Source organism: Mastigoproctus giganteus, chromosome 10 (genome assembly GCF_048544385.1).
Source record: "Mastigoproctus giganteus isolate SK-2022 chromosome 10, ASM4854438v1, whole genome shotgun sequence".
NCBI classification, from domain to species: Eukaryota; Metazoa; Arthropoda; class Arachnida; order Uropygi; family Thelyphonidae; genus Mastigoproctus; species Mastigoproctus giganteus.
The window spans coordinates 193700132-193718989 of NC_143584.1; the positions used below are offsets into that span (position 1 = coordinate 193700132).

At 35.9% G+C, this 18858-nt stretch overlaps 1 protein-coding gene across 1 annotated transcript in view; it reads right to left on the reverse strand.

The window, feature by feature from the left end:
* LOC150079686 (BBSome complex member BBS7-like) overlaps positions 1-18858 on the reverse strand; it is a 121143-nt gene that overhangs the window by 100878 nt on the left and 1407 nt on the right. The window contains exons 2-5 of the mRNA XM_090383166.1: positions 15148-15211; positions 14828-14893; positions 3738-3800; positions 1695-1870 (exon numbers count right to left, since the gene is read on the reverse strand). Coding sequence (XP_090239292.1) covers positions 1695-1870; positions 3738-3800; positions 14828-14893; positions 15148-15186 — 344 coding nt within the window. The 5' untranslated portion in view covers positions 15187-15211. The remainder of the gene's footprint in view (positions 1-1694; positions 1871-3737; positions 3801-14827; positions 14894-15147; positions 15212-18858) is intronic.

The following is an 18858-nucleotide window of genomic DNA, read 5'->3' on the forward strand; positions in this document are numbered from 1 at the left end:
TAAGATATGTTAAAGGATGTACAAAATTAGATAAAATACCAAATGTAAATACAGCCGATTCCGGTTATTTGGGACACATCGGGACTAGTGCATTTTGGCCCGATTAAGCGGCTGCCCCAGTAATCCAAAGTTTCACGTAAATAGTTAAAAATACAATGTCCCCCCTTTACAATTGGTTCACTGTACAATCAAATCAAGTTATGACGAACTCAACATAGTAAAGTACCGTTCACTATATGATGTGTAATAAGCGCCGGTCATTGTGATCCCGTTTGTGAATTGAATTTTAATTCAATTAAACAGCGATTCTAATTAGCGAAAATAGGAGGAATCCACAGGCTATAAAAGTAAAGATATATTAAGTACAAATTTACCCTTTATTACCTACGTTACCAATTAAAAAATTAAATGATACGTGAAATTCGGAAGAATATACGTGATAATCGGAACAATTAATACGTACTGTAATATGTTGTTGTTGTTATGTGGTTTTTAGGAGCATTAGCAACTAAGGCCATATTGCTCCGGGATATGCGGTGGCCATTCCTTGACATTTCCGCATCCTCCATATTTGGTGGTGACGGGCTCGAAGCCCGGTCTAATCAAGAAGCGTGTGCTACGCACTGCTGCTCCTTCCCACCTGGCTACGGAGGCGCCACTGTAATATGTACATACTAATTAAACTAGTTGACATTTCTGTTCACTGACATTTGTTGGTGACGGCTGAAATTTAAAACAGTAAAAAGATAAGCAATCAATAACAAAGAACAGGGCACACACAAATTGCAAGTAACACAACACGCGCAAGTGAGAACGGAGTAACAAATTAGGAAGCTTTAAAAATAGGAATGAAGAGAAGATTCTGAAAATTATTTTTTTTATATGATTGAAGATTCCATAGAAGTGTAAACACATTTTACCATAATAACCCACAGAATTCCAGCTGTCGGTATTATCGCAAATTCAATAAGATCGAGTTTACTATCAGTTTATGATAGATTTCACTAACACAAAAGCCCAATAAACAGGTGACTGCTAATTGTTTTATGGTTGTGTCCTCCACAAATCCGACCGAACTACGTAGTTCGGTCGGAGACAATCGTAGGGTAATCTTCAGTGCTGCAGTCTCCTGCCCCGATTAAACGACATTTTGTCCCAATTAAGCGAAGTAAACCCTGGCTATTTTCTCAATTGGGTTCTGTTTTTTTAAGATTTGCCCCAAATAAACGGCTGCCCCGATTAACTGGTGGCCCAAATAACCGGAATCCACTGTATTAGAAAGGAATTAAAGATTTACTCAAATAAGGGAAAAATTATAGAATATAGACAAAGATGGAAAGAACATGTAGAAAGAATGGAAGATAATAGATTCCCTAAATTAGCTTATACATATAGAGCAAAAGGAAAAAGAGACAGAGGAAGACCAAAGAAAAGATGGGCAGACCTCTTCGAGATCGGAACAGGCAGATCACCTAATCCATGAAGGAAGGTAAGATAAGATAAGATAAGATAATATAAGACAAGATATATTACATATTTTATCATCTAACTGTTTTCAAAATCATTTAATAAAATGACCTTCAGAATTTTGACAATTTTTAGAAAATAGAAAAAGGATAAAAATTTCAATTCCACTTACAATTATGATATAATGAATATTAATAATTTTATTTTAGTTTCAAGAGCAGACTTACATAGACATAATAGTTTCTGTCATGTTTGTGTCGAATCTCAAAAACTGTTTTCCCTTCTTTGTATAGCCTCTTACTTCGGTTCCAGCTGCAACAAATATTTTATCATGCACTGTACCCAGAGCTCCACCTAATTCCAGTCGTGTAATCTTGGTTCCAGGTAAGGTTTTGAAGACAGTCTATAAAGGTTCAATATATCCACAGTATATTTTGTCTATTTATTTAAAACGTCATACTTTGAATTACCAACTTTAGAAATTTATGAAAATAATTAATTATGAAATAAAATTAGAAACTTCTGAATAGTTATCCTATTCAAAAAAAGATAATTTTTTTCATTACTCACCAACATAAAATATGAAACAAATATAAATGAAAAATACCCTGCTCTATCAATTTGTGCCTTGTGGGCTGTAGCACTGTCATCTTGGAATAGTCAACTGCCACATAACAACATCATTTTGAGATGAATGTGGTCTGCAAGAATGTTCAGAAATACCTTTCAGGTGAAAGGGTCCTCCAGAATAGCAAAAAGGACTTATGCAGTGCCCACACATTCCGCATGGGAACAGCATCAAAAGCAACAACATGCACTTAAAGAGGAAAAAATATATTCTGGACACATTGCTTCATACAACTTCCTTGTGCATCAATCAGTGCTAAAAAATGTGAACTGCAATTCCTCTAAATACCATTAGTCAGTGTTTCCATTGCTCCACTGACTAATGTCACTTTTCTGACACCACTGTAAATAGATTGGTCTGTTTACCATAAGCCTCTTCTTTGTGAGCAAAGAAGAGGCTTATGGTTTGCATTACATCTGCATATACCCATTGTCTAGGGTTACTTGTTTGCTGTACTGGTGGAAATGGGTTCCTGCCATCTGGTTTTGAAATGAGGTGTGATATGACAAATCTCCTACTTGGATTTAAAATCTTTAGTGTTGAACAATCTGAATATTTCAAACTCGGTAGCGTAGTGCCTTCAGCGGCAGCACGCTTGCTGACTGAAAATCTGGGTTCAAATCCCGCTGGACAAGTTTCCAGAAGTTTAAATACCCCAGGGGCTCACATCTTGTGAGTATGGGCTTGGCACACCCAGGGTCCCGAGCTGGATATCATCATTCTTCTCTTTCTTGGTGATTCCCTTCTACTTTTGTCTCTCTCTATCTCTCTCTCTCAGGGTAACTTGGGAACTTTTTTTTTTTTCCTGGTGCAGCATAAGCCTCAGGCTTCCTTGCACCATATGGCTATTAATAATAATAATAATAAAAAAAACATATTCAATGTATGGAATATATCTGCTATTAAATTTACTATAAGGATTTAACAGCAGAATAAAACAGTTATGTACTTTTTCATCTTTTGAAAAGGAGGATTCCATAAAGACTAAGGGCAAGACCATCATTGTGTATTCTATTTTCAAAACTGGGAAATTTTTATTAAGTTAGTTAATTTGTTTATTAAAAAAACTTGTTTTTTATTAACACAGATCTGGGGAAAATTGATAGTTTGTAAAAGAAATCAACTCAGAGGGACTCAATGAAGGGACATTATCACATTTTACCATGTTGTTTTATTTTTTTGTAATTATTTATGTGAAAAATTAATATATGCAAGTATTTACACAAACAAACAAACACGATCAAGTGTTAGAACCTGAATTAGAATGTGTTCTTTTTTTAGATTTTATTAGTATAATAAAATCACAAACTTGTCTCACATAGGGCACTGCCAATTATAAAAACCTAAGAATGAAAATCCTATACAATTTAAGAGAGCCCTTGGTTTCCTCAGCTAATAATATGGGGGGGGAAACTTCCTGAGTTTTGGTTAAGTATGGTATTTAAATAACATAATATAATAATAAATGCCTATGATAATAAAAGTTATGCTAGACTAAGAAATATAGCGAATAAATACTATTAACCCAGAATAGGCTGGAAATACGTTACCTAATTTCACTAAGCTGAAAATTTCTTGTAAAAAATTGATAACAACAGATAAACCAAATATTATTCATTGTCATTCTGTAAAAATTTCTCACCTGCACATCTCCTCTTTTAATTCCAAAGCACTGAACTATTCCATTATGATCTGCAATAGCCACCTAAAAAAAAAAAAAAAAAAAAATCCTTAAGGTTCAGTGTTTCTAATATATATTACAGAGTATTCCAAAAGTCTGGCAAAATTTTAAAAATTGATTATGGGAGAACCTATTTGTTGCAGAGGAATGCAGTTCCTACAATAGCGCTCTACAAATTATGGTACTTTTTTTTTAGGAATAAAAATTATGTAGATCAAAATCTCACCAGGATGGGGGCACTGTTGCATTATGTGTAATAAAGGAGAAGGGGGTACAGCAGTGGCGTAGCTACCATGTAGGCAGCAAGGCAACTGCCTCTGGGGCCCTTTAGGGCCCAGTGTCTTTGGTATGGACTTAGAGGGGAACAGGCATTCTGTGTGTTATCCGAAACTCAGTCTAAAACACTGATGGATCCAATATCTTTCTTTTTCTCAGAAGATTTAGAAGAAGTCCGGTTGGCCTGCCTTCCTAAAATCCACTCATGCACACCTTCTCAATGGTAAGCCCTGTTACGTCACTTAGGTGGCAACTAACGTGTAAAGTGGTTCTCTTCAAGATGCCTGGTAAGCGTGAAGAGGAAAAGACCAAACCCTCCAGCATATGACAGCATGATGAAACAAATGGCCCTCAGTCCCCAGCGGCTTTCACTCCCCCTCTTACGGCAGCGAGAGGATCAGAGTGGAAGCAGAGGGTGCTAAGAATCTCTGGGTACGATTAGGCTGCCATGCACGGAAACTGAACTTGGCCTGTTACAACATAAGATCGCTCATCAGTGAAAACAGGATATTAGAGCTGGAAAAGGAATTAGAAAATGTGAATTGGAATATCATTGGTTTGGCTGAAACAAGAAGAAGAAATGAATCACTTATAAGTTTATCAAGTGGAAATCTGCTGTACACCAATAGAAACAGTGAAAGGAGTGAAGGTGGAGTTGGGTTTCTGGTCCATAAAGATTTAAAAAACAACATTTTGGAATTCAAAAGTACATCACCAAGGGTGTCAAGACTAATACTCAAGATTTCTAAGAGGTACAAGCTAAAGGTTATATTGATTCATGCACCAACATCGAGCCATGATGATGAAGAGGTTGAAGAAATGTACACCGAAATTGAGAGTCTTCTAGATGAGCAGAAAACCCACTACACTATTATTATGGGGGACTTCAATGCTAAGGTTGGAAAAAGACAAAACAGTGCAGAAAGGGGAACTATAGGAAATTTTGGATTTGGTGAAAGAAATGAAAGAGGTGAAAGACTTGTGGAATTTGCAGAATCTCAAGGGTTGTCAGTAATGAACACTTTTTCAAGAAAAGGGTGAACAGAAAGTGGACATGGAAGAGTCCAAATGGATTAACAACTAATGAAATCGACTTCATCCTCACTAACAGAAGATATATCGTGAATGATGTTACCATCCTGAATAAGGTAAATGTTGGAAGTGATCACAGAATGGTAAGATGTACACTTGATATAGATGTAGAAAAGGAAAAAACTGACTCGAGTAAATAATACAAAAGTCTTTGAGATAACAGAAGAGGAGAAAAAGCAGTATGTACTGGAACTTAAGAACACGTTTGAGCTTCTGCAGACTGCTCAGGACCAAGATACAGACGAGGAATATTACAACTTTCTGAAAGGGATAAAGCCCAAGAAACCTATAGGGAAAAAGAAATCCAAAGAAGAAAAAATTAGTCAAGAAACACTTGTTATGATGAACTGAAGGTGACAAATGAAGAGGAAGATAAGCACTGACAAGGAGAAAATTGAGTATACTGAGTTATGCAAAGCTATTAGAAAGACTCAGAGAGGACATAAGAAGATTAACACAAGAAAAGTAGAACAAGCATTAAGGAAAAACAAAGGACTTAAATCAGCAGCCATAAGTAGTAATACAGAAAGACAAATGATACTGAAACTGAAGAATAGCGATGGTGTACTTATAAATAGCAGAGAAGGCATAATTCAAATAGCAGAAGACTACTATAGAGAATTATACAAGGAACGAGGGAATGATGCCAGAAGTGGGGAAGATGGATCACAAATTAGCAACACATACAACATACCCGATATTGTTCCTGATGAGGTAGAATATGCATTGAAGAAAATGAAGAATTTTCTTCAATTTCGGGGGAAGATCAACTTACTGTAGAGTTGCTAAAATTGGAAGGAAGAGACATAACACAAAAACTGGCAAGACTCTTCAAAAAGTGCATTAGAAAAGGTGTGACGCCTAAGGAGTGGAATAAAGGAATCATTGTTTTGCTGCATAAGAAAGTAGTTAAATCAGAAATTGGAAATTATAGACCAAGCTTGTTATCCCACATCTACAAGTTGTTCACAAGGGTTATTACTAACAGATTAGAAAGAATAATTGATGAGAATCAACCGAAAGAGCAAGCTGGCTTTAGGACAGGATTGTCAACTTCACATAATAACACAGATAATGGAGAAAGAAAATGAATAAAAAACACCATTATGCCTGGCATTTGTGGATTATGAAAAAGCATTTGACTCCATACAGCATAAGGCAATGGAAAGACAAGGCATAGATACCCCATATATTATCTTGTCTTCTCTATCTTCTCCCCCTCAACCACCCCTTGAGGGGTGGTTGAGGGGGAGAAGTGGTTGAGCAGTGTCCATTGATTACCACTCTCTGTCTTTGAGCAGTGTCCATTGATTACCACTCTCTGTCTTTGAGCAGTGTCCATTGATTACCACTCTCTGTCTTCTCCCCCTCAACCAAACCCTCAAGGGGTGGTTGAGGGGGAGAAGACAGAGAGTGGTAATCAATGGACACTGCTCATCGTGGACTAATGTTATTAGTGGAGTCCCTCAGGGTTCAGTGTTGGGTCCATTATTGTTTTCTGTATTTATAAATGATATTGATGATGGTATATCAAGCTTAATGTCCAAGTTTGCAGACAATACAAAGGTTGGCAGGGTTGTAAAGGACACTACTGACACTATGCTGCTGCAACAGGATCTGGAAAGGTTGAGCAGATGGGCTGAGAGGTGGCAAATGAAGATTAACATTGACAAATGTAAAGTACTACATTTGGGAAACAGCAACCCCAGAGCAATGTATCAACTTTGTGGTACTACACTGACAGTGGTAGAGAACGAAAAGGACCTGGGGGTAATTGTGCAGGCAGATATGAAGTTCTCTGAAGAGTGCAGGCAGATATGAAGTTCTCTGAAGAGTGCAGGCAGATATGAAGTTCTCTGAAGAGTGCAGGCAGATATGAAGTTCTCTGAGCAGTGCAGATGGGCTGCAAGAGTAGCTCATGGTGTCTTGCCAATGATATACAGGAATTTTTCTAGCAGGGATAAGGAGGTGATTATTCCCTTGTATAAGGCAATGGTCAGGCCACACCTTGAGTACTGTATACAGGTCTGGAGGCCTCATTTCAAGAAGGATGTAGATATGCTGGAACAAGTACAGAGAAGGGCAACAAGATTAGTGAATGGAACAAAGGGGTACTCTTACGAAGAAAGGCTTAAGTTTTGCAAATTACAGTGTCTTCAGACTACGCACCAGCGAGTTGATCTGATAGAGGTGTATAAAGCCTTGAATGGTTTGAGCATGCTCAATGCTGATGGGATTCTTCCTCTTACTCAGAATAATCACCTGAGAGGGCATAAATTCAAATTGAGGAAAGACAGATGTAGGATAGACCTGTGGAAATTTGCCTTTAGCCAGCGGGTAGTTGGTTGGTGGAACAGACTTCCATCCCTTGTTGTGGAAGTTGATAGCCTAAATAAATTTAAGGCTCAGCTGTACAGGTATTTCGAACAAACAGAGGGGTGAAGTGGAAGTGGGCTTTTTTTTTTTTTTTTTTTTGGCTGATGCTGCATAAACTTGCTTTCTTGCATCATATGCCTCTACTAATGATAAATGCTAATTATGATTTTGAAGAAAATATATGAGAACGCTACCTGCTTTATTAAACTAGACAAAGACAGTAGGAAATTTAAAATCGAGAAAAGAGTTCGACAAGGCGACACAATATCTCCGAAGCTGTTTACTGCTGCCCTTGAGGAAGCTTTCAGAAGATTAGACTGGTCGCAGAAAGGAGTCAATGTGAATGGAGAGTACCTAAACCATTTACGATTTGCAGATGACACTGTGGTCATAAGCCACGATCCCAAAGAATTAGAGGAAAATCTTAATCAGTTATGAACAGTTAGTAAGGATTTTGGACTAAAGATGAATATGGCTAAAACAAAAGTAATGATGAACAAGTATGCCACCGAAAGGGAAATAATGATTGAAGGAGCAGTAATTGAAAAGGTGGAGTCATATACTTATCTGGGACAAGTTATTAGCTGTAATAATAATAAATGGCTGGAAGTCAAGAGAAGGATAAATTTTGGATGGATAGCATTCAGGAAATACAGTAACATACTGAAGAGCAATATCCCAATTTGTCTGAAACGTAAAATAATGAACCAATGTATACTCCCCACCATGACTTATAAGTGAAACTTGGTCACTCACTAAAAGAATGGAAGAGAAGCTGAGAACTACACAGCGAAGAATGGAACGAATTATATTTGGAATCAGACTGCTAGATAAGAAGAGAAACGCATGTATTAGGCAGCAAACTCAAGTAAAGGACATTCTTATCAAAACTAAAGAACTAAAATGGTCTTGGGCAGGATGTTTGTTTGTTGTTTGGTTTTTTAGGAGCATTAGCAACTAAGGCCATATTGCTCCGGGATTAGCGGTGGTCATTCCCTGACCTTTCCGCTTCCTCCGTATTTGGTGGTGACGGGCTCGAACCCCGGTCTAATCAAGAAGTGTGTGCTACGCACTGCTGCTGCTCCTTCCCACCTGGCTACGGAGGCGCCCTCTTGGGCAGGACACAGCTCAAAGACATGATGACAGATGGACTAAGAAAATAACAGAATGGTTCCCAAGAGGAGCTAGAAGAAAACCTGGAAGACAACGGCAGAGATGGATAGATGAAATTCATGAGTTTGTGGGTAGTAAATGGAAGGCACAAAACAGAAGGAACTGGAAATTTGCTGGAGAGGCCTTCATCCTGCAGTGGATTGAAAATGGCTGATGATGATGTCTTTGGCTGTCTCCTCTTGCATCAGTGTCCCCCTCCAGTAATATTTGGAACTAAATAAAGTTTTGATTCTATAAAAAAAAATTCCATATTTATAGTATTACTTAAAAACTACATTCCTTTGTGATCAGCAGTGTGTGTATGTGCATGCATGTGTCTGTGTGCATGTACAAATATGCATAATCAATATTCCTATAATTTGCATTATTTATTCTTAGAATAAAAAAATCATCTGCTTGCTTCCATGCAATCATTAAAATTAATGTTTTTCAAAATGTGGTCCATTAAATTCTGGGAGCTGTAGAAATACTCCAGGAGGTGCACAAGTATCCAAAATTTTTTTTGTAATATTTAAAAACTGAAAGAATTTACAAAATAGAAAGAATTTTATTAAGCTTGAGGTCAACAAAAATTATTCCAGGGAAATGTCTTAAGACAATGAAGTCTGAGAACTACTTATTTAAATATATCTTTCTGTTCTACAACAGAAAAATGTATCCAGCAAACATAAATGATTTGCATGCAGATTTAGTACAATGAAATACTAGGTGGTCATTTTAAATAAGAACCTGTGAAAATGAGAATAACTTCAAGTAAATGAGCACTCCCAGAGACACAAATTTTGTGCTTGGTGTTACCATCTGTCAACAAACTGTAAAACTACAAATGTGCACATGAAGTGCAAGTAGTAAATGAACTTGTATTAATTTTAGCAAATAGTGCCATTATCTCTTCATTAAATTTTAGCTATAGCTTATATTTTCAGTACTCCCCTCTTAAAAGAAAGAACTTGCTGAAATTAATTAAGAATTGCTAAAGTTAAAAAATGCCCTAAGGAAGAAAAGAAATGCACAACTCTTTTCTCCAGGTTGTCATACATGAATGATTAATTGGCATTTAACTCATATTACCGTTCATGTATGTATGACATTCTGGGAAAAGAGTCATGCACTCCTTTTCTTCCTTAGGGCATTTTTAACTTTAATAATCCTTAATTCATTTCATCTTACCTGAATCCACACCTTTAACTTTACAGATTAAGATTTGAGCACCGAAAATATAAGCTATAGCTAAAATGTAATGTAATAAATGAATGAACGTGGCATTCAGTATACAGTTCAAAACAGTCATTTAAAACTACTCAACACAACATTTGTGTGCAATTCCAATGATTTAAAGCTACATCAAAATCTGTGATAAGGAAGCTTGTGAAAATATTTTGAAAGAGTAGGAATATGAATGCTGTGAATGTGGACACGGGAATGTTGTGTTCGCACATTGACTGTTGTGACTGAGGAGCAGTTGGCACGGTTAAGGAGAGTCTGGTAGCAACTCTATATAAATCCCTATAGAGGCTTGCATAACCAAAGAGAATGTTATACATCATTCATCATGTAGCAGTGAGGAAATTAAAACATAATTTACAAAATACACATCACGAAGCATCTTGTGCTACCAGACTGTGGAAAGTGAAACTGTTACTGTGAATGGTTACTGGAAAAAGTAACTATCCACAGTAACTTCAGACTGGACTTTCTTCTTTGATGAGACCAGATTCATCTGGCTGTGTATGTAAACTTAGAATACTCATCTACGGCATACAGAAAATCTCCATGCAGCACACAAAACTTCCATGCATTCCATGAAGACTGGAGTATGGTGTGCAATAACCCACTGCAGGATTGTTCGGACCCTTTTCACAGAAAATGTCACCTCTCACTGGTACACTGACATAGTCCATGAATTGCTGGGAACATCTCACAGAGGGGAAGGTTAAAGAGTGGTTTCAGCAAGGTAACCCAACAAATCACTTTGCATACACCTATGGCTGAGCTATCCCTACTGTTCAGAACTTGCTGAAATTTTTTTTTTCTTAATTTCAAAAGAAATAACCAAAATGCTTACCAGATTTGTCCCATTAGACTTTTTTGGGGATTACTGTTGCAGTCTATGTCAAAGACATCAATGATCCATATATTTGGAAGAAGTGAAAAGCAGCACATATTATTTCAAACATCATCAATATTATTTCAAACATCATGGAAATATGCTTCATCATGCTTAGTTATGTTGTGATCGATGTGGTGATCATTTTCAACATTAAGTAATTCCAGAGAATAAGGAATGTTACAATACAGCCACTCCCAAACTTACATAAGGGTTGCGTTCTGTGGAACTCTACGTGTCAGAATTTCCCTAAAGGCTTATGCAGCACTCACAACTATGTACACTAAATTCAATTAAAGCAAAAAATAAATATTTGACGAACATTTAAATAAAATTATTTATTCAATTTTTTTATCTCATGCGCAGGAAAAATTTACAATAACAAAAAATTATAACAAAAAAAAAAAAAAAAAAAAATGTGTCACTGGGTTCATCATCATCATCATCAGCCATTTTCAATCCACTGCAGGATGAAGGCCTCTCCAGCAACTTTCCAGTTCCTTCTGTTTTGAGCACTGGCCATCCATTTACTACCCACAAACTCATGAATTTCATCTATCCATCTCCGCCTTTGTCTTCCAGGTTTTCTTCTAGCTCCTCTTGGGTACCATTCTGTTATTTTCTTAGTCCATCTGTCATCATGTCTTCAAGCTATGTGTCCTGCCCAAGACCATTTTAGTTCTTTAGTTTTGATCAGAATGTCCTTTACTTGAGTTTGCTGCCTAATCCATGTGTTTCTCTTCTTATCTAACAGTCTGATTCCCAATATAATTCGTTCCATTCTTCGCTGTGTAGTTCTTAGCTTCTCTTCCATTCTTTTGGTGAGTGCCCAAGTTTCACTTCCATAAGTCATGGTGGGGAGTATACATTGATTCATTATTTTACGTTTCAGACAAACTGGCATATTGCTCTTCAATATGTGACTATATTTCCTGAATGCTATCCATCCAAAATTTATTCTTCTCTTGACTTCCAGCCATTTATCATTATTACAGCTAATAACTTGTCCCAGATAAGTATATGACTCCACCTTTTCAATTACTGCTCCTTCAATCATTATTTCCCTTTCGGTGGCATACTTGTTCATCATTACTTTTGTTTTAGCCATATTCATCTTTAGTCCAAAATCCTTACTACCTGTGCATAACTGATTAAGATTTTCCTCTAATTCTTTGGGATCGTGGCTTATGACCACAATGTCATCTGCAAATCGTAAATGGTTTAGGTACTCTCCGCTCACATTGACTCCTTTCTGCGACCAGTCTAATCTTCTGAAAGCTTCCTCAAGGGCAGCAGTAAACAGCTTCGGAGATATTGTGTCTCCTTGTCGAACTCCTTTCTCGATTTTAAATTTCCTACTGTCTTTGTCTAGTCTAATAAAGGATGTAGCACTCTCATATATTTTCTTCAAAATCATAATATATGGAGTATCTATGCCTTGTCTTTCCAGTGCCCGAAACATTGCCTTATGCTGTATGGAGTCAAATGCCTTTTCATAATCCACAAATGCCAGGCATAATGGTGTTTTATATTCATTTTCTTTCTCCATTAGCTGTGATATTACGTGAAGGTGATCCATAGTTGAGAATCCTGTCCTAAAGCCAGCTTGCTCTTTCGGTTGATTCTCATCAAGTATTCTTTCTAATCTGTTAGTAATGACCCTTGTGAACAACTTGTAGATATGGGATAACAAGCTAATTGGTCTATAATTTCCAATTTCTGATTTATCTCCTTTCTTATGCAGCAAAACTATGATTGCATTATTCCACTGCTTAGGCATCACACCTTTTCTAATGCACTTTGTGAAGAGCCTTGCCAGTTTTTGTGTTATGTCTCTTCCTCCCAATTTTAACAATTCTACAGTAACTTCATCTTCCCCCGGGGCTTTCCGATTCTTCATTTTCTTCAATGCATGTTCTACCTCATCAGGAAGAATATCGGGTATGTCGTATGTGTTGCTACTTTGCAATCCATCTTCCCTACTGCTAGTATCATTCCCTCGCTCCTTGTATAATTCTCTATAGTAGTCTTCTGCTATTTGAATCATGCCTTCTCTGCTGTTTATAAGTACACCATCGCTATTCTTCAGTTTCAGTATCATTTGCCTTTCTGTATTACTGCTCATGGCTGCTGATTTAAATCCTTTGTTTTCCCTTAAAGCTTGTTCTACTTTTCTTGTGTTAAATCTTCTTATGTCCTCTCTAAGTCTCTTTCTAACGGCTTTGCATAACTCAGTATAATCAATTTTCTCCCTGTCAGTGTTTTTCTTGCTCTTCATTTGTTGTCTTTGGTTCATCATGACAAGTGTTTCTTGACTAATTTTTTCTTCTTTGGATTTCTGTTTCCCTATAGGTTTCTTGGGCTTTATCACTTTCAGAAAGTTGTAATATTCCTCGTCGATATCTTGGTCCTGAGCAGTCTGCAGAAGCTCAAACTTGTTCTTAACTTCCAGTACATACTGCTTTTTCTCCTTCTCTGTTATCTTAAAGACCTTTGTATTATTTACTCGAGTCAGTTTTTTCCTTTCCTTTTCTACATCTATATCAAGTGTACATCTTACCATTCTGTGATCACTTCCAACATTTACCTTATTCAGGACGGTAACATCATTCACAATATATCTTCTGTTAGTGAGAATGAAGTCGATTTCATTAGTTGTTAATCCATTTGGACTCTTCCATGTCCACTTTCTGTTCACCCTTTTCTTGAAAAAAGTGTTCATTACTGACATTCCTTGAGATTCTGCAAATTCTACAAGTCTTTCACCTCTTATTTCTTTCACCAATTCCAAAATTTCCTATAGTTCCTCTTTCTGCGCTGTTTTGCCTTTTTCCAACCTTAGCATTGAAGTCCCCCATAATAATAGTGTAGTGGGTTTTCTGCTCATCTAGAAGACTCTCAATTTCAGTGTACATTTCTTCAACCTCTTCATCATTATGGCTCAATGTTGGTGCATAAATCATTATAATCTTTAGCTTGTACCTCTTAGAAATCTTGAGTATTAGTCTTGACACCCTTGGTGATGTACTTTTGAATTCCAAAATGTTGTTTTTAAAATCTTTATGGACCAGAAACCCAACTCCACCTTCACTCCTTTCACTGTTTCCATTGGTGTACAGCAGATTTCCACTTGATAAACTTATAAGTGATTCATTTCTTCTTCTTGTTTCAGCCAAACCGATGATATTCCAATTCACATTTTCTAATTCCTTTTCCAGCTCTAATATCCTGTCTTCACCGATGAGTGATCGTACGTTATAACAGGCCAAGTTCAATTTCCGTGCATGGCAGCCTGGTCGTACCCAGAGATTCTTAGCACCCTCTGCTTCCACTCTAATCCTCTCGCTGCTGTAAGAGGGAGAGTTTTGGGTTCACATTACGATATTTTCACAATACCTTCGTTTATTTCTACAGGATGAAAAATACGTTTCCATATTTTTTTCAGTTTGCACCGGCTGGCAAAAACTTACGTAAAGTTGAATTATTACATAAATCATTTTCATGTCTTAGCATTCTTTTATTTGCATAATTATTTGCATTTTCCTCGTTTAAAATAATCTCTATATAAATAAATATTAGCATTAGGAGAGGCATATGATGCAAGAAAGCCAACTTATATCAGCCAAAAAAAACCCTTCCCGTTTCATCCATCCATTCACTCCAAATGTTTGTCTAGTTAAGCTTTCAACTTCTACACCGACAGATGGAAGTTTGTTCCAGCAATCAACCACCTGCTGGCTAAAGGCAAAAATCTGTGTATTATTCAATGTTTACTTTTCCACGTGTATTATTAGAGTTCTCAGTTCTCAATAATATTAATATATGAATTTGAAGTTTTTTCTTGTCTTATTATCTTTCCCTTTGAATTTAAACTAAATGCAAACAATAATCTCAAACTGAAAATTATTTTCCAACCTCATTTTGGCACCTTTGATATATATTATTTCTGAAAACTTGGATGACACACATGCAAACACATAAGCTATACATAAAAGAAGAGATTTCAAAACAGATTTAAAGGCTATACCCTCTGGCAAGCTTTTTCTTCACGAGATTCCAACAGCTGAGTAGTCTTTGGTGATGTAACCCCAACCTAAAAAAAAAAAAAAAAACAATTAAAATATATAAAATTATTAAAAAATAAAAATGGCAGTCTTCCCCACCAAAGATAATGGAATACTCCTCTGATTGAAAGAAAGTGCATTAAATTCAGAAATATGCAAAAGAAATAAATACTATTTATTTTCTCCATTGTAACACTTTTTAACATACTATAGGTCATGAACTAATGACTTCAATGATAAAATTAAGAAATTTTTTGAGCAATTTTGAAAAATTAATTCTTACCTGCAGATAATCAACACGGTTTAAATTTAATTCCATCATTTTGATGCTTGTAACTAATTATTTTCTGAAATCAAAATGAAAGATATGAAACTTAGCAAATTACTGATTAAACAATAATGAAATACATACAAAAATTGTCCAACAGTAAAAATATAAATAAATAACTGTTAAGCAACTTAAAGACAGAAAAATATCAAAATTAGTAAAATATACAGGGTAAATGCGCATGCCTTTGCACCTTCCCTGCTAAATATTAAAATAAAAGTAAGTCTTCAGTAGGAGAGCAGAAAGATCCTGATCGAAATCAAATATGGAAGAGTATATACATTTTATTTGATTTCACTTACTGCATTTAAATATCTCCCCTGCAATTTCATATTATTGTATTTTATTCAAAAAATAAATGAATTACACAAAAGTAATTTGTCCTGTTCTTCAGAAAATAAAGTTTTTAGTGAAAAGTTAGAATTTTACATGCATGCCTGGAACTGCACAGCTAATCATTAATCAACTTCAGAGAGATTCATGTCAAAAGTCCAACATCAACAGTCTCAACTTGTGTGATCATTCATGTCTTTAAGTCACTGATGCTTATACTGGAGTTTCATAAAGCATATCCTTACAAAGTCCTTCCCCCACCAAAAAAATACCAGCAAAAATTATTAAATGAAGCAAGCACCTGCTAACCCTAGTTCTGTGGCATCCCACCTTGCTGAAAAATAAACATTATGGACATGCAAACTAGTAGACAGGCACAGACTGTCTAAGGATAGTAGACACTGAAGTATCCTAGACCCCCTATGTCTGGGGACTGCTACCCCCCAACATAATTCATTGGGCATCAGTTTAACCTTTACTCACTCATACCCTCGGTTTTAATAAGGACACTCGTGCGGTGTCTATTTAACCTATCTTTGTTTATAATAACTGTTTTCATAGCAGTCATCCCTTATGAGGCTGCATCTGTTAAACAAAATGCCAGTCTGCTCCTGCTAGTGGAATTCATAGTCTACTCTACAAAATACAGAATGCCTCATTTGCTCAGACGTGAAATAGACCACGGCAGACATGCACTTTTGAACTTCCTTGTATGTACTCTCTCAAATAATGGTTTCCCAACTTTTATCACTCAAGATACCCTTGAAGTTAAAAATGATATACTTGTGGAATGCCTAAAGAGTGGCTTTCATTAATTTGAATAGAGCATTTCATAATCTTGCACAGTGCTTAAACTGGGTCAGAATTCCATTCCGGGTGATTTTAATTTTACTTACATTTTAGGTGTATTATATATATATATGCGTAAAGTGCCTATTATCTTCACCATGTCTGCCCATCAACATGTAATAACTCAACTCCTATTGGATGGATTTTCATAAAATTTTATACTTAGCTCTTTAGAAAGATTTGTCGAGCCATCCCAAATTTCATTAAAATCAGACCAACAGAAATATAGCAGTTATTATTTCTGTGTCCGTACAACCACAAGTGATAACTCAACTCTCAATAAATTGATTTTCATGAAATTTTACATTTGGTTCTTTTAAAATGATTTGCCAAGCCTTCCCAAATTTCATTTAATTTATGCCAATAAAAGTCTGAAAATTATTTCTTTTTTCCCATACAAACTCCATACAGAAAGAAATTCATATATTAAATGTGGTTGTAATTTAGTATTATTAGCTTTAGATAGTCTGTGTAGGCTTTGTGTGTACAAGCAGTCTCACGGGCTTGTAAAGAGAGAGTGAGAGGAGGAGGAGGAGAAATGACTTATAAAAAAATGTATATGGGAATAACAGTAACAAATATTATTCAGTTGAAATTAAACTAATGGCTAAGTTTAGTGAATGTAAATCTTCAAGACTTTTAAGAGTTTTATTAAATGTTCTATAAAGTCATAATCTCAATAATTAATTGATAAGAAGGTAACTATATTTACTTTTCACTTCTATTAATCACAGAAAAAAAATTTAAAAAAACCACTTCATTTATAAAAAATCAAATGCTCCTAAAATGTAATGTACTGCATACATTTCAATGTAGGTTTTTTAATGCAAGTACTACGTACATAAGCTTTCTTCTTTACATCACTCTTCCATACTAATACTAGTATTCAGATATGAATAGTTTTCTGTTTAGGAAAATGGTCTTAAAACACCAAAGTGTCATGTCATCTGGTTGAGTATCCTACCTCAGAACATGGAAATCTTCTAGTTTCCATATACTCATGTTGTATTTGTTCACCAACCCAGACAAAGAAATGGTAAAGCTTATGTTTATGGCAAAAATTTTGTATGGTTGCACAGTCAACACATGCAGAAAGCAATGCTTAATATAACCTTGTTTATTGATTTGTTTGTTTGTTATTTGGTTTTTAGGAGCATTAGCAACTAAGGCCATATTGATCTGGGGATATGCGGTGGTCATTCCATGACCTTTCCGCATTCTCCATATTTGGTCACGGGCTCGAACCCCTGTCTAATCAAGAAGCTTGTGCTATGCACTGCTGCTCCTGCCCACCTGGCTACGGAGGTGCCGCCTTGTTTACTGTGTCAGTTAACTAAGTTTGTTATAAATGACTGTGTCATTTATAACTGATGGTGAATGATTGTTCTAGATACCATTCCCTTTTCCAAGACATGGGTTGCCATTGCCAAAACATCTGATTAATGTAACTGCTTCCATTTTTACAAATTGTAAAGAGAGGCAATCCCATCACAGCCATACCCCATAGCAGCCATGAAATAAAATAACAGTTAAATGCTCAAAACAACATATACAAAATCAATCAGAGCCATTCCATTATATTCACTAAAACATAATCCAGGCTGTATTATTATTATTATCCATATGGTGCAAGGAAGCCTGAAGCTTTTGCTGCACCAACCAAAAAAAAAAAAAAATCTGAGTTACCCTGAGAGAGAGAGAGAGAACAAGAGTCAGAAGTCGAAGGGAATCACCAAGAAAGAGAAGAATGATGACATCATGCTCAGGACCCTGGGTGTGCCAAGCCTAGGAAAGCTTATATAGAAAATACCAGTAATAAGTGTGGAAAGCTTATATAGAAAATACCAGTAATAAGAATAAGAAAATACCCATATAAAATACCAATAATAAGAGTAAATGGGAGATCATGAATTTCTATGTATATACTTATATATCAGTAGCTGCTCTCTCATCACAAAAAAACATAAGATCTGTTTTTCCCATTACTTCTTAACATGCTATCACACATAATCATGTTTGGTCTGAAAATTGGGCACCCACATGCAAATACAGAAGTACAAGGTGAATAATAACAAGTAGCCAACACTGGTTTCATTCAGTTATAGTCATAGGCCTAACTTCCCTATGACACAAACTTTAAAGTGGAGCATGATAAGAAAAATGACACTGGCGTAAAAGTGTCACCTTATGCACCAGTATTTGTGGGAAATAAAAAAAAAATACGTATGCATTTCTTAATGCAATTTTGTTTTTTCTCTAATTTTCATTAATTATTACAATAATATTGTTTCTTGCTATTTTTCCTTGAAAATATATAGTATTTTAGCATTTTAAACTAGCATTTGTGGGCTAATCCTCAACTATCTGTAAATTGAGATATTCCCATAAAGCTTTTTTCTGCAATGGCAAGGTGCACACTCCCCCCACCATTTCAAATAAACTCTGCAAAGCAAATGAAGTATTCAACATTCAAGTACTGCGTAC